The following is a 17,766-nucleotide window of genomic DNA, read 5'->3' on the forward strand; positions in this document are numbered from 1 at the left end:
GTACTTGAAAAGAAGGGTTTTTTGTTGTTGGAATAAGAGTATATATTTTCATCTTTTAGCTCTATATTAGTGATCTTTTATTTTTGATTTTCTATGTCTGCTTGATTCACCTTGGACTGAAGGAGTTGAGCTAGTTTAAATGTATCTTTAAAAAAAATTATTTATGAATTTCTTTATTTTTGCCTGTGCCGGGTCTTCATTGCTGTGTGTGGGCTTTCTCTAGATGCAGCGAGCAAGGGCTACTCCTTTGTGGCGTGCGGGTTTCTGTAGTTGTGACTCTGGGCTCTAGAGCACAGGCTCGGCAGTTGTGGTGCTGGGCTGAGTTGCTCCGTGACACGTGGGAACTTCCAGGTGGATCAGGGATGGAACCCATACATCCTTCATTGTCAGGTGGATTCTGTCACTGAGCCCCCGGGAAGCCCTAAGTGTATCGATTCTTAATCAGCCTATTTCTCTGTTTACATCCTTTGGTTTCTGCTTGATGTATGTTTCTCCATGCAGTTACACACATACTCTTAATTGTGTTATCTTTATTGTGGGTTTTAGCCTTGAAAATTATAAGTTCCCTTCTTTGTCTCTCTAATACTTTTGTGATTGAATTCTACCTTGTCTGATAGGTTTCATTTTGTTTGTATTTGCCTAATCAAAAAAAAAAAGTTTTAACCTTTCCGAGTCACTTTGTTTCAGGTATGTACTTGTATTCAGCATGGATTGGGGTTTTATTTACTGATCCAAGCTTAAATGTTTTTCTCTCATATAGACCATGGCTGTTTGGATTTATTAATTTAATTCATATGCTTTGTTTCCTTACTGACCCCACTCAGGATGAATCTCTCTTTCTCGAGGGAGGCTTTGCTGGTAATAAATGGGTTCTTCCACCCCGGGACACCTTTATTTCTTACTTATCTTTTCAGTTTCTGTAGGATTTCATTTGTAAAGTGTGAATTCAGCCTGGATTGTGTTGATCTCAGATACTTATTACCCTATTTAGAAAAAAATTTAGCTTATGACTTATTTGTCTCCCATTTGCAATGGAAGGATAGATTGTGAGTATTTTGATTTCTTTGCTGCACTTTATGAATTTCTGGCAGACATCTGGGGAGAATTGAATCTAATCAGTCACCATCAACTCCCCCTTTTTTTGTTTAATAAGGGAAACATATAGTTGTTTTCACAAGGCAAGCTTTTGTTTTGCAAACATTTCAAGACAATTTTTAAAATGTAGTGTATATTGCTCTTTAATATGTTTCTTTGCTATGTGTCCATGCTGCCCACTTTGGGACCATTCATGACTTCTCCCATATGGAAATACTGATACTTTTGATACAACTTTTATATTAAAATTTTAATTTAAAATGCATACAGAAATAATTTTGTTGTTGTTGGAATGAAGGCAAGTGCACTGATAATGTATGTTACTTTATTGGCACGCACTAAAGCAAGTTTGAGAGAAAGAAAAAGGTTGTTTGTAAGAAGAAATGCTTGAACTTCCATTCACTTCATTTTCATTGCCAGCAATGCTGTATGGGATTTCTTGTAGTCAGTGAATTTCCTGGGATAGGATATCTGCAAGATTTATGTGAAAACTGCCATAGTATTAATTGATGTACCTGAGGTATCTCTATGCAGTACACTTAAGCAAACAAGGTAAAACACATCTTTGCTGTCTGTTGGGTAGCATGAAACGCTGTATTTATGGAGTGTGAGAAGAGTATACAGGAGAAAGTAGATTTTCTGAACCAGTTGGAGTCTGTTTTTCATCTTCAGGAACTGCTTATAGAGATTCTGGTTGAGCTAAGTGAAAAGCATAGATTTTGTCTTTCAATGATATATTGATGCCAAGAACTCTTATGAAGGGGCACAAAGATAGATTTGTGTTTATAAGTTAATAAGTCACTATTCCATACTATAATATTTCTTAAGGAGGTGAAATAAAATTGGAAGCAATACCACATATTCTACACTTGTAATTCGAGTTTAATTTGTTCCTAATTCTAACTAAGCTATAATTATTACACTAGTTAATATGTGATATAAGTTCTAATTACTCTTTTTATTAGAAAATATTGTACAGTTTTATTTTACTTATTTACATTTAGTGAATCAAAATAGTAACTCTGTTATTCTCTTTAAGGCAGTTCATTTGAAATAATTGGTTGCTAAATATTTTCCATTCTAGTTGAACTAGTTAATTGTAGAAATAGAAACATAATGTTAAGTATACTTTTTCAAAGTAAAAGTTTAAAATTTAATTCTATAAATAGAAAGTAATGAAGTTAACACTTTGTTTAAGCATGTTATTGCTGTGATTATGGAAAGAAAAGTTTCTAATTATTAATCATAACTGAAATATTAATTTCAAATATAATTCAAAATTATATCCTTAATATATGTTACATGTTGAGGTACAGATTATTTTCTGGTCAAATGTAGCAAAACAATAAGCTACTATGTTGGGTATACATGGTCGAATAAATTTCATAGTAATTTAATGATTACTTTTTTGATCTGGATTATTTTGCATATCTTGAATGCACAAAATAATTGCTTTAAGCTCTTTTTAAGTTTAGATTGATGATTTTATTTTTTTTTCTTTTTTTTTTAGATTGATGATTTTAAAGACAGATATACTTTAATTGGAAAAGAGATTTTATTATACTTTTTAATTCTGAATAAAGTTTTATGTTTTTTCCTTAAAGTTACATGAAACTTTATCTTTTATAACTCACTTTAATTTAGGTGGATTTCAGTTAAATTTTAAGGTTTGTTATCATCATTGTATTTCATGCTTTCTTTTGCCTGAAATTTCATGGGAAATTGGTAAGATTTTGTTTCTATAAGTAATGTTGAGAAAAAAATGAAAGAAACTTTTCTTAAATGAATGTTGCCACAGTGATCATTAAAGCTGATAAAACTCATCTGTGGGGAATCTTTCACGTTTTGAGTTATATTTTTGAGTTTTTAAAAAATGAATAGCCAACACAAATGAAAAACAGGTCATTTGTAAATTGTAATTAGTTTTATTTTATGTTCCGAAAATATGTTGTATTTTATTGACTTTCTAGCAGAAACATTTTTAAACTAAATTAATTTTTTAAAATTCATGATTCATGACCAAGGCGGTCTATAGAACTTAGTATAATAAATATGGTAATAGATAACTTTTTTTTTTACCACCAGGCATTTATTTTATGTACATACATATTAACTCGTTTGATTTTCACATAAGTGGTATGAGTTGGGTACTGTTTAATCTTTTTTTTTTACAGATAAGAAAATTGAAATACAAAGTTTAAGTAAGTTGTCTAAAATCACACCATTATTTAGTGATAGAGCCAGGATTTGAAAATCACTTGCCTACGCTGATACCTGATTTTTTAATTGTTTCATTCTATTGCCTCTCTCATAAATATGCATTTAAGTATAATTTAAAGTCATTAATGTTTTATTATACCATATTATAAACTCTTATACTGAAACATATAATTTTAATATATATTCATTTATTAATGAGCAAATATATTGAGCCCTGACTATGTGTAAATGTTTTTCCAGGCATTAGAACAGAAAGAAAGAGAATAGGTATAAATTGACATATTTTCTTTGTTGACTATTGGGTAAAAATGAAAACAAGTGTGTTGTTAATGTGTAAAAGCATATAAGTATTTTTGTTTCCTTATTCATGCAGCTTCTGTCTCTGGTATTTTAGTAAAACTTTAATCTGAAAAAATGGTTTATTTGAGGCCAATAATTTATAAATCATTAATTTATAAATTTCAGGTAACACATTCATAGAAAATATTATTGTAAGTAGATAGATACCCAGAGTTTTTTGTTGTTGTTGTTTCCTGCTGCTTTATTTTCAGTTAATATGCCTTCTGAAAAAAATGAAACTAGTATTCTAAGTTTGAAAGATACTGAACTAATTCAGCATTTTCACACAGGTTTGATTGCTGTATTGTGGCTCATAGAGAAATGTGCCTGAATTAATTCTTGCTACCAAATGTTGTCACTGGAACATTAGGAAAAAATAATGAAGTAAAATAAGAGAAAGCTGTAGATATTTTGCTTGTAGAAATGTTTTTCATTATCCATTTTGTGAATTCTTTGGATTCCACTAGATGGTGCTAGCCTACTAAAGGCTACACAATGCCTAGTGCAAAGCTGAAAGGGATTTTGCAGATCTGCCAGTCCAGGCTTCTTAGTTTACAGATGGAAAAACAGACCTACATAGTTTTCATATAACTTCTGGCATAGGTGGGACTAGAATCCACATTTCCTGATTCCTGTTTCAGTATTTTTTTTTTTTTTGTACCTGTATGATACTGAAGGACTTCTGATGGAAATTGAAAATCTCATGTGTAACTCAGCACATTTTTACGTAACTGTCAAACATAGCAGTCATGGAGCAACTAAAGGAGGTAGACCTTACCAAACACTTAAATACTAGAAACCTTCCTCCTCATTCAACGTCTTTATTTTTGCTGTTCCTTACAGGAAAGTTTTTTTTTTTTCCTCCTGTGGCAGGAATGTTTTATTAGACCATTGGCTCATTTCTATGGGAGGAATTCTTTGAAATAGATATTTATAACAAGTATAGCCAAATGCTAATTTTGCCGCAGGCAATGGCTTTTTGAGGGATAAACATACTTGACTTCAGTTTTATTTTGTGGGACCTAGGAAACTTTAAAAGGGCTACTAAGGAATATATTGAAGCTGTAGACTCAAGAAGATTTAAGCAATTCTGTGTTATAAGAAAGTCCTTTGAAAGAGACTATTGAATTTTGGGGGGTTTTATTTGTTTTGTTTTGGATGTGTTGTGGAAGAAATGTCAGAAATTTTGACTGGGAGAGAATAATTTTCTAAGAGATGTTGAGAAAGTAATGATACTCTAATATAAGTCTTGCTATAGGTCTATTTTGCTCAATTCTCATCCTTTATTTGACAACAAAGAATTTCTAAGATTAAAAGAGGAAGGGGGGCAATTTATTCTAACTTCCTTCCCATCTAGATTCTGCCTTTTGATCCAGTGCGTTGACTGGATCAAATTACTGTTTAATCAGTTGTATATAGACATTTCTGAGTGTGTATTAATATCCTATTCCTTCTTCAAGTTTTAGCTCAAACATATCTCTTTGAAACCTTATTTGGTCACTGCAGTTACAGTTTTGTAACTCCTTGTTTTTATGAGGATGATTGTTAGAAAACAGTGATTATTACTTTAAGTACGAACATGTGAGAGTGTTATACATACCACTTGAAAATATTTTTCTTAATCCTCCCAATAGTATGAAATCATTCCCATTCCACAAAAAAAGGAACAAAGGATTAGAGAAGTTAAGTAACTTGTTTATATACATAGCTATTTTTCAAATAGGCATGTGTTATTGAAATTCAGGACTTCCTGACTCAGGGCTTGCTCATTAGTGATATACCCTGAAGTGAAGTGAAGTGAAGTGAAAGTCGCTCAGTTGTGTCGACTCTTTGCGACCCCATGGACTATCCAGTCCATGGAGTTCTCCAGGCCAGAATACTGGAGTGGGGAGCCTTTCCCTTCTCCAGGGGATCTTCCCAACCCAGGAATTGAACCTGAGTCTCCCGCATTTCAGGCGGCTTCTTTACCAGCTGAGCCACAGGGAAGCCCAAGAATACTGGAGTGGGTAGCCTATCCTTTCTCCAGTGGATCTTCCCAACCCAGGAATTGAACCAGAGTCTCCTGCATTGCAGGTGGATTCTTTACCAACTGAGCTATCAGGGAAGCCTTAGTGATATATACCATACTGCTTGTTGATTAAATGGGGCCCTGATCCTGTTAGCATAGTCCCAGAGAAATGTGATTTTACATGACTCCTGTGATGATTATTGATTGCAGATCTTTATTGTCATAGCTTTTTTTTTTTCTTTGCTTTAAAGATTTTTACTGTAACACTGGAAAAACACAAATGAATTTTTTTGGACAATCCATTTTTGAAGCCATGCTATCTGGTGTGCACAAATTTATAACTGTTATAGGTTTCTGTTAAATTGACCCATTTTATCATTTTTTAATGTCCCTTTTCAACTGTATCAGCGCTTTCTTCCTTAGTCTTGTGTGTCTGACAAAATCTCACTAGCTTTCTTTTGAACTCAGGATTTTTCTGACATTCTTAAAAATTATTGAGAACCTCAGTTAGCTTTCATTTATGTGAGTCATATATATCAATATTTACTGTATTAGAAAAAACTGAGATGTTTGTTTTTATTTGTTAATTCAATATTTAATAAAGTCTTTGCATTTGTAACAGTTTTAGAATAATAACTATTTTTAAACAAAAAAATACAGTGAGAAGAGGGTCATTGTTACACACATTTGCAAATCTCTTTAATGTCTCACTTAACAGAAGATAGCTGGATTTCCCTGTGTCCTCTGCATTTGATTTGCTACAATATCACACCTCATATAGTCTCTGGAAAACTCCACTATACACTCTTGAGAAAGTGGGAGTAGAAAAGACAAATGGCCTCTTAGAATTATTATGAAAACAGGTTTAACTCCATGAAATCTTTAAAAAGTATCTCTGGATGGGACACTGGACCGCACTTTGAGAACTGCTGTTTACATAACACATCTTTCTCTAACCTTTCACTTACGGTATTACTACAAGTTCTCTTTTTGGAATTTTTGTATTATAACAGAAAAATGTGTTGTTTTGTTATTGTTTTGTCTAGAATGCCTGACAAATTCAGTTTGATTCGTAGCCTTTAAGTCCCTGATAGTGTAATCAATAATTAAGTACAATTATTGAGATATTTGAGTTTAAATTATTCTCTTACTGTTTGATTCTATTTGTTCCTCCTGTTCTGTTTTTTTTTCCTCTGTTCTTACCTTCTTTTGCTTTTGCTGAGAATTTAAATTATTCTATTTTTCTTTTATATTTTCAGTTTTATATTATTTTACTATTCTTTTGGCTTACCATAGATGTTGTATCATTCCTTCTTTCTTTGCCAAATCTAAGTTTATTTACCACCTTCCTCTTTATTCCAAGGCAATTCTAGGATCTTAGAAAATCTAATTTCTTCCCTCCCAACTTAATGTACTATCAGTGAGTTATTAACTCTGTGTGTATATATATGTGTCTATATATGTGTGTTTTGAATGTCTTAAGACAACATTATTTTATAATGTCAGTATCATTTGGATTTTCCAAATTTGCTGACATGTTGAGTGCAGCACTTTAATAGCATCATCATTTAGGATTTTAAATAGCTCTGCTGGAATTCTATCACCTCCATTAGCTTTATTGGCAACAGTGCTTCCTAAGGCCCACTTGCCTTCGCCCGCCACAGTGTCTGGCTCTGAGGAGAGACTACACCATTGTGGTTGTCCATGTCATAAAGATATTTTATTGTACAACTCTTCTGTGTATTCTTTCCATCTCTTCTTGCTGTCTTGCATCTCTTCTAACTCTTAGGCATCTTATTTCTTTGTGTATTTCATGTGTTTTTTTGTTACCTGTTTATTTCCCTTAGGACTTAAACTTTGTGATTTTTCCTAGTTGTGAGATTAAAGTTTGTTCATTAGAGACTTTTTCAGATTCCAAAGGACAGAAGCAATGTAGAATCATTTGTGCTACATCTTTGGTGAACGTTTTCTGCTCACCGTTGTTGTGAATTTGAGTTGCAAACCTATGGGAGAGTCAGCTTGTGTTTATTATTTTAAAGGGAGGACTGTTTCCCTTTTTCACTGAATACTGAGGTTTTGAGATAGATAGATAGTTTAATTTCCTGTCTTCCGGTTGGGTATAGCCGATTGGGGTCCCAATTGATTGGCGTTGTCTGTCATACTTGCTTACTATTGGTGAATTTTAAGTTTTGTTTACTCAAACTGTGAGGCTATAGAAATTGATCTTCATATTCATCAGATTTAACAAGTTTTCTCACTCTGAAAACTGGCTTTGCCCTTCTGCTTACTTCTCTTTGCCTGCCATACCTATTCAGATTTTGGACTAAGAAGTCTTCCTTAATAGCTCATTTGGAAACACTTTAAAAAAATGTAGTTACTGTTTTTAGTTGTTTTCAAGGGTAAAGATCTTACTATCTGAACAGAAATTTCTGGAAATGGAATTTTGTATCTTTTTCTAACTTTTAATCTACACCATCTTATTGTCTATAAATTATAATGTAAAATGATAAAATAGCAATCCATATTCCCACCATCCAGATACAGCCAGTATTGATGAACTTTCTAGATTGTTTTCTATCTACTTTAAGAATCACTATTGTAATATTGTTTTGAAATTAACTTTATTCACTTAACAATAAATTGTGAATAATTGTCTATGTCATGTTTTTTTAAAATTCTAGTTGAATTTATCAAGTAAATGATACTTGAGCAGATATTCTGTCTATATCCTTTTTCTATTTCCATGAGGACACAACACAGTCTTAGGGCTGTACAACAAGTTAGGAGTTTTATATTAAAGTAAAGCTATTTTTAGAAAAACAGATTTTTATATTTCTAATAGAAATGTGAAAACTATAAATAATTTATATGTTAACAGAAAATATATTTCATGCCTATTATTTCAGGAAATTAGAAAAAAATTTTCACAGATAACTAATAAGAAAATAACAACTGTAATAAGCATAGCTAATACCTGAATAGAGGTTCAAAAATCTTTGAGGGAAAAAAAAACTCTTTGAGGAATAGCAAATGTAAAATGGTAAAATGGTAAACAAAATGACCTCCTTTATGAAGAGGATATGTTACATGAAAAAATGTGGTCAAAATATGAAATCACTTGCTTGAACACTATCTGTAACAATTCAGGCAATGATGCCTACTTTTTCTTTGTAAATAAATCTACTTAGGATAAAGATTAGTTAAAGAGGTTTAGATAATTAAGTTTAATTAAATATTTTAAAAAGTTTAATAAAACCTGTGATTACTAAAGTATATGTAAAGAGATGTGTTCTAGGCATATATTTTTTATTCTAATAGTGAAGTAGCAGTTTATTTTTTTTATTCCCCAGGTTGTGTCCGACTCTTTTACAAGCCCATGGATTGTAGCCCACTAGGCTTCTCTGTCCATGGGATTTCCCAGGCAAGAATCCTGGAGTGGGTTGCTCTTTCCTTCTTCAGGAGAACTTCCTGACCCAGGGATCAAATCTGCATCTCCTGCACTAGCAGGTGGATACTTTGCCACTGAATGACCTGGGAAACCCTAGTGGACACTGCTCCATTGCATTTGGATATGTTTGTTTCTGCAGTTAAACTAGAGGCTAACTTGATTTTACTCCATCATAACTGGTTTCTGCTCAAATACCTGAATAATATATCCTTTGTCCTTGATTAATAAATTCAGCAAGACATCTTATCGTCAGTAAACCCACATAAGTTTTTCTTAGAATATGTTGTTTTTAAACTATAGATTTTTCTTCCTTCATTTCTGGAAAATTTTTGTGTTTTTTTTTTTCAATATATTTGAAAGCTTTTTTGGCTTGGTTCTATTTCTCACTCATAGATGATCCATATTTTGGTTGACATTGTCATGTCTGTTTTTATCTAATTAATGTAATCTATGTCATTTTATCTTCTGCTTCTAAATATTTTATTCTCAGTGTGGCTTTCTCTTCTTAGTGAGCCATCCAATCTTTAGCTCTCTGTCCTGTACGCTAGTTTTTTCAAATTATTTATCACTTCTGTTATGGTGCTATTTTGGTCCATTTGTTTACCTACTTCTGTTATTTTAGTATATTTGAATTCTCATTACATTAAATTTCTTTAAATGTTCATTCCTAGCCCAAAACTTTTCAACATATTTTATTCTTTCTCATGTTTTTTTTTCAGAGTAGGATCCTTACTCTATTAGTTATATATTGTTCTGAAGCAAAGTATCCCCAAATTTAGCAGTTTAAAACCACAGACATGTATTATCTCCTGTTTTCTGTGGATCAGGTATCTGGAATTGGCTTGGCCAGATGGCTCTGGCCCAGGATTTCTCTTGAGGTTGCACTGAAGCAGTGTCACTGGGCTGCCATCATCTCAAGGCTCAGTGAGGCTGAAAGATCTACTTTCCGTCTCACATTCACATGGTTGTTGGCAGACCTCAGTATGTATTTTTTAGATGATTTCCTTATCTTTTTCTCATTAGGCATACACACGCATGCACAAATGCACATCTTCCCCATCCTCCCCCATTGTTAATAGTTAGGCCAGTGTTCTGTACATCCTTCCAAATCTCTTTTTTGCCATTTCACTAAATTTCCTTTAAACTTTGATCTTAAAATCCAACAGATATGCTCTGCTATCTGTGAACAGTGTCCCCACAATTTGGCTGTATAGCAAACCCTTCTGATGATTGATAGCATCAGTTTTTTCTCATTTTTGTCCAGTCCAACAACCATTTGGTGATAGGGGTAGTCAGTATTAAATATAGAATAACACTTCTATTCAGTACTTGCTCTGATTAAAAAAAAAAACAAAACAAAACATTGTTTTTAAAATTATTATACAATAAGTACATTCTTATTTAAGAGAAGAAGGAGATAGCAACCCACTCCAATATTATTGCCTGGAGAATCCCATGGACAGAGGAGCCTGGTGGGTTACATTCCGTGGGGTCACACAGAGTCAGACACAGCTGAGTGACTAACAGTTTCTCATTTAAGAATTACAAGATAGAGAAGTATACAATGTATACAGTTTAACTGCTCTCTGTCTGCTTCCTCCATTCTTTCTTATTTTGAGGCATAACCACTATTTACAGTTGCTTACAAATCAATCTGGGACTTCCCTGGCGGCTCAGACTGTAAAGCATCTGTCTACAATGCGGGAGATCAAGGTTCGATCCCTGGGTCAGAAGATCCCCTGGAGAAGGAAATGGCAGCCCACTCCAGTACTCTTGCCTGAAAAATCCCATGGACGGAGGAGCCTGGTGGGCTACAGTCTGTGGGGTTGCAAAGAGTCGGACACGACTGAGCAACTCCACCACCACCACCACCGCAAATCAATCTAGGTCTTGTTCAATGAAATACAGTCATAGAGGTGTTTTTTTAATATAAGGTATACTCAATAGCTAATATCCTATGTATGCAACTTGGATTTTACATGCAAAAATACATCGTGGGCATTCTTCAATGTTAGACTAGTTCATACTGAAGATTATACATATTCATTTTATAGATGCTCCATAATTTATTTGGTCTTCCCTTGTGGCTCAGCTGATAAAGAATCCACCTGCAATGTGGGAAACCTGGGTTTGATTCCTGGGTTAGGAAAATTCCCTGGAGAGGGGAAAGGCTATGCACTCCAGTATTCTGGCCTGGAAAATTCCATGGACTGCGTAGTCTATTGTGTCACAAAGAGTTGGACATGACTGAGCGACTTTCACTTCTCTTCATAATTTATTTTACTCTCCCCTTACTGATAGACATTTAACTTTTATCCATTTCTTTGCTTTTTAAATAATATGGCAAGGAATCTCTCTATATGTTACTTCATAGTTGTGTGTGTGTTACTATATAATTGATTCCTAGAAGTAGGCATGCTCAGTCCAGTATTCCTTAGTATCTGAGACTTGAAGTCATGCTAGTTTCACCAGATTGGAATCTCTGATGGAATCTCTATGGATAAGTGTACCTTCTCTGTATATTGATAGAGAATCGTGATGTCTTAATATCTGAAATTGGCTGATTTGTTGTTGTTCAGTCACTCAGTTGTGTCCGACTCTCTACAACCCCATGGAATGCAGCACACAGGCTTCCCAGTCCTTCACCATCTGCCAGAGTTTGCTCAAACTCATGTCCATTGAGTCCGTGATGCCAGCCATGAGATCCAACAATCTCATCCTCTGTCATCCCCTTCTCTTCCTGCCTTCAGTCTTTCTCAACATCAGGGTCTTATCCAGTGAGTCAGCTCTTCCCATCAGGTGGCCAAAGTATTGGAGCTTCAGTGCCAGCATCAGTCTAATTAGCTGATGAGCTTTAATTCTTCCTAGCCTAACACATCACACCCTGATTGTTGTCTCTCACATGTTCAGGCAGTCCTGAGTGGTAGGTTCAAAGAATAGCCAGGAGGTCAGCTTGTTAGAATGAACTATGAGAAGGGGATCGTAGAGGATTAGTTCAGAGATGGGGTATTATGAGCTGTTTTAAGGACTTTGAAGGGTCTTCTCACCATTATCAAATATCTAAAAAGTAGGCGACACTCACTGTCTCCCTTCCACTGCACTGTGACTTTCCTTCAATTACTTCATGGGGACCTCTAGCAAAATTCTTCTGCTACATCATTACTTGCCAAAGCAGTGGCCTTTTCTCCTTCTTTGCCCACTCTGGCTCACACTGTCGACTGTATATAATTTAGTGTAAAAAGAAATACCTTTGATAATTGTAAAATGTATATTCATCACTGCCATCAGCACAGAATTTCATTTGCTTTTTCTCTCCCAATTATCCTCCTGCTTTATGTGCTCTTTCCTTTTCCTTTTAGCTTTTGTGCCAGATTATTGGCCTTCCTTCAGTGTGTAACCTAATGTTTCATTCTTGGTTCTCCTCTTAGGTGATTGTTGAAAAGTTTCACAAGTTCATTCCCTGATCTAAATGAGCTAATAGAAAACCCTGCTCTTGATTAGATCTGAAAAACTTAAAAGCAATGTGCTTGGGTTTTAAAAATATTAAACTTATGGAAGTAGATTGCTTAAGGCATTTAAATATTTGATAAAGGACATTTTATTTTATACAACTACAAATTAATATTAATTAGCATTTCCTTTTGATTGAAATGACTTACTTGCTTTAGCAGGTTAATTGATGTTCAGTTCAGTTCAGTCACTCAGTTATGTCCAACTCTTTGCGATCCCATGAACCACAACATGCCAGGCCTCCCTGTCCATCACCAACTCCCGGAGTTTACCCAAACTCATGTCCATTGAGTCGGTGATGCCATCTAACCATCTCATCCTCTGTTGTCCCCTTCTCCTCCTGCCCTCAATCTTTCCCAGCATCAGAGTCTTTTCGATTGAGTCAGCTCTTCGCATGAGACGGCCAAAGTATTGGAGTTTCAGCTTCAAAATCAGTCCTTCCAATGAACCCAGGACTGATTTCCTTGGGATTGGACTAGTTGGATCTACTTGCAGTCCAAGGGACTCTCAAGAGTCTTCTCCAATACCACAGTTCAAAAGCATCAATTCTTCGGCGCTCAGCTTTCTTTATAGTCCAACTCTCACATCCATACATGATCACTGGAAAAACCATAGCCTTGACTAGACGGACCTTTGTTGGCAAAGTAATGTCTCTGCTTTTTAATATGCTATCTAGGTTGGTCATAACTTTCCTTCCAAGGAGTAAGTGTCTTTCAATTTCATGGCTGCAGTCACCATCTGCTGTGATTTTGGAGCCTAAAAAAAGTAAAGCCAGCCACTGTTTCCACTGTTTCCTCATCTATTTGCCATGAAGTGATGGGACTGGATGCCATGATTTTAGTTTTCTGAATGTTGAGCTTTAAGCCAACTTCTTCACTCTCCTCTTTCACTTTCATCAAGAGACTCTTTAGTTCTTCTTCACTTTCTGCCATAAGGGTGGTGTCATCTGCATATCTGAGGTTATTGATACTTCTCCCAGCAATCTTGATTCCAGCTTGTGCTTCTTCCAGCCCAGCATTTCTCATGATGTACTTTGCATATAAGTGAAATAAGCAGGGTGACAATATACAGCCTTGACATACTCCTTTTCCTATTTGGAACCAGTCTGTTGTTCCATGTCCAGTTCTAACTGTAGCTTCTTGACCTGCATACAGGTTTCTCAAGAGGCAGGTCAGGTAGTCTAGTATTTCTATCTCTTTCAGAATTTTCCACAGTTTATTGTGATCCACACAGCCAAAGGCTTTGGCATAGTCAATAAAGCAGAAATAGATGTTTTTCTGGAACTCTCTTGCTTTTTCAATGATCCAGTGAATGTTGGCAATTTTATCTCTGGTTCCTCTACCTTTTGTAAAACGAGCTTGAACATCTGGAAGTTCTCGGTTCACGTATTGCTGAAGCCTGGCTTGGAGAATTTTGAGCATTACTTTACTAGCGTGTGAGATGAGTGCAATTGTGCAGTAGTTTGAGCATTCTTTGGCATTGCCTTTCTTAGGGATTGGAATTGACCTTTTCCAGTGCTGTGGCCACTGCTGAGTTTTCCAAATTTGCTGACATATTGAGTGCAGCCCTTTCACAGCATCATCTTTTAGGATTTGGAATAGCTCAGTTAGAATTCCATCACCTCCACTATCTTTGTTCATAGTGATGCTTCCTAAGGCCAACTTGACTTCACATTCCAGGATGTCTGTCTCTAGGTGACCATAATGATTATCTGGGTCGTGAAGATCTTTTTTGTACAATTCTTCTGTGTATTCTTGCCACCTCTTATTAATATTTTCTGCTTCTATTAGTACATATGATTACAAGGAATTCTAAACTGAAGTATTTTCTGTTTCATCAGATTTTAAATTATATTGAAGCTAATATATATTTATTATTGTATGTAATATATTATTTCTAATACCTTGGAATTGATAACATATAGTTGGTTCATTTTAGTCAAATATCTTATAGGGGAGAATAATTCACTCCTTGATAACATCAGATAATAATTTTCTCTTGGTCATGATTGCTATTTTACATTACAGGAAAACACCATTACATTAATTCTAAATAAGAATTTTAAAAAGTAATATTGTTGTCTGAATTTTAATTTGAGTCTTTGTTTCTTTGGGTCTTCTCTGCCTTTTCCTGCTTCTCTTAGGTATGCAGCATTTGTCATTATATGAAAATTTACATTTTAGTACAAAATTTTTATGAGAAATAATCATCTGTAACATTAAGTTGCTTTATTTTACTCAAACTATTAGATATACTGTCATTAAAAAATTTTTTTCTTAATATGTATCTTTGTGAAGTATTTTTACAATATACTCAGAATTCATGTTATTACACTATCTGAATTTTTAAAAGATGATACAGAGTATTAAGTCTTCTTGTGAAATCTTGGTAATATTACTTGATTCTTCCTTTTATTTCTCCATTGTGGATATAAACAGACTATCTGCCCTTTCTGTAAATCACAGTGTATAATAAAAAGAATATATCTTGGATTAAATGTTTTAAATGCCTTCAGGAAAAATTAATTACATATATTCCTGATTTTAATTTGTATTCATAATTATGTTTCTTTTAAGATGATCTTTTAATTTATTATCATATAACATTTTTGATAGAAAAACTCTATTTCATCATTTAATTGAAGAAGATATTTTGTGCGGGCTCTCAAAGAAATCAGAATGAGGGTCAATTCTCTAACATCTAGTTCAATGACTCCCATCTGCACGATATTCACACAAGGCATTCTTCTTACTAGTACTTACTCTAAACCTTAAATGATATTTCCAGTTTCTGGAAATGCTTATTTCATATAGCAGGGTAGTAACTACAGAGAACTTATATAGTCGAATATTCAATCTACATAAAATTTTTTATATTTTTAATATCTTCCATGAAATTTTTATAGACTTCCTTAGCATCTCTTTCCAGTGATGACTTATTTAAACAACCTTCTCAGTTTTTTCTTTATAGTCACTGAGCTATAGTCTAATCTAAGGCTCCTGTGATATTTTTTACAAGAAATCATTGATTTTAAGTTTATTTGTGTAAAAAGGAGGCTACTTGTCACAATCTTATAATACCAGAAAAAATATTAATACTTTATTGATATTAATAAGTTATACCTACTTCATTAATGAATCTAAGCTAGATATTTCAATGGTATGAAAATTACATTCTGTTAATATGTAACCAGCTTAACCAAGCATTCAAAAGTCAAAGACTTTGAAACTGAATTGAAAACTTTTTTTTTCCAATGATCCTACCCCCTTCCTTGTTATTTTTCAATTGAAAAAACAACATTCAATGCCCAACATATGGCTTCTAGTATTTTGTTAAATTTTGAAATGGAACATAATTGTCATTCAAAAATATGTCTCTTTGGTATAAGTTCAAATAATAATGAATTTTACACTTACACATATTTTTTCCTCAGAAAATTGAGCTAAGTCTTATAATTAGGAATATTCAGAAATAAAAATATGCAGTTATTTAGAAGAAAATTGCAACTCTAGAGTTTGGAAGAATGTATGATAAAGTGATCCTGGAAATGTTTTTTTTCTTCCAGGTGGCTTAGAATCATTGAAAAATCTTCAGCAGCTAGTCGTGGACCATAATCAGTTAATTAGTACAACAGGTCTTTGTGATACACCTACCCTTATATACCTGGATTGTTCATATAATCATCTTACTGAAGTTGAGGGCATTGAAAACTGTGGATTGCTGCAAATACTGAAGTTACAGGGAAATTATCTAAGTGAGGTAATTGATTTGAATTAATTTGATTAACACAAAATTTTTCTTTAGCTGCAAGTATCAACCACACATTTTAAAAGCAGTTTGTTTAATTTTTATTCTTTTTGCTTATCAACTGGATTTGATTTCCATTTTAAACTATTATGTACTTTTCACTATTTAAAAACTGTTCAACATTACTACAATATCTTATAAACAAATTAATTCATTAGTTTTTTATAATACTAAAATATAGATCATAATCTTTTCAGTTATGATTCAGTGTATAAGTGGGACCAAATTTATCTGCAATTGTAATTAAGATTTGTCATGAGGACTTTTAATTTAAAATATGCAAATTATGAAAATAATTATTGGAATTTTATTTATAATAACTGATTTATGATATGCTGTTTATCAGAATATATCTGTTAGTTTTGGTAGGCTTTATATTTTTTAATTTGGTTAAATGACAAAAGTGTTTTGCTTAATATAAGCTAATAAGTCAAATTTAAATATAGCTTCCATTCTTGGGGAATCACGTTCTTCTCAGAGAATTGCACTTGAATGATAACAGCATTTCAACTGTGGAAACATTTTCTTCATACTGGCTGCCTTTACTGCAAATCCTGACTATCTCTCAAAACAGGTACAAGTATAATTTGCTTTATTAAGCTTAAAGGCAGTGAATGATTAATGTAAATGTGTGATCTTCATAACAAATAGAAAAGCTGTTAGGTTTTTCCAGTAATTCAAGGAATGTACATTATAATAACTTGGTGCATAAATTATAAATCTAACTTCATGTATTGACATATCCTCAAATTTTAGTAGGATTTTAATTGTACTGATCTTACTCATTTTGTTCCTTCTCAAAAATGTACTTATGGAAATTTCTCAGGGCAGATTTGTTTATATTTGTAAAGATACCCTCCTTGGAAAATATAGGAGGTAGTTAATTTAATTCAGAAGGATGTCTCATTCTCTCAAATGGTACTTATTAAGTCCTGGAAGAACGATTTTTAATCTGCTCTCAACTTGCATGTCTTTTTGAAACTGTTAAGACAGATTTAAATTTGATTTCCCTAAGGATATAAAGTAACACTTAAAAAAATACCTTAATATTAAATCGAGATGTGTACCTGCCATAGAAGATCCATTTAAAACCACCAAACATCTGGATCTTTGCAGAGAATAGCTGTCTAAAACTGAAACTGAAACAGGAGTACAAGATGTATATGTCTTCCTCTGTTTAATATTTCATTGAGGCCTATTAACTCTAATATGATTAATTTGGTCATCAAAGGCACAAGAAGTAAGGGATAGGAGCTATCTTTTACAAGAAGTTGCTTCTGTGAGTGGTATAATTCTTGCAAAACAAGTGAACAAAGACAACTCATTGTTTCATGTATAT

At 33.5% G+C, this 17,766-nt stretch overlaps 1 protein-coding gene across 5 annotated transcripts in view; it reads left to right on the top strand.

The window, feature by feature from the left end:
* Positions 1–17,766, top strand: part of LRRIQ1 (leucine rich repeats and IQ motif containing 1) — a 210,896-nt gene that overhangs the window by 32,552 nt on the left and 160,578 nt on the right. For all 5 annotated transcript variants that reach the window (XM_070454293.1, XM_070454295.1, XM_070454296.1 and 2 more), the window contains 2 exons: positions 16,186–16,379; positions 16,874–17,001. In XM_070454293.1, coding sequence (XP_070310394.1) covers positions 16,186–16,379; positions 16,874–17,001 — 322 coding nt within the window. The remainder of the gene's footprint in view (positions 1–16,185; positions 16,380–16,873; positions 17,002–17,766) is intronic.

This window comes from Odocoileus virginianus, chromosome 24 (assembly GCF_023699985.2).
Source record: "Odocoileus virginianus isolate 20LAN1187 ecotype Illinois chromosome 24, Ovbor_1.2, whole genome shotgun sequence".
In the NCBI taxonomy this organism is placed as follows: Eukaryota; Metazoa; Chordata; class Mammalia; order Artiodactyla; family Cervidae; genus Odocoileus; species Odocoileus virginianus.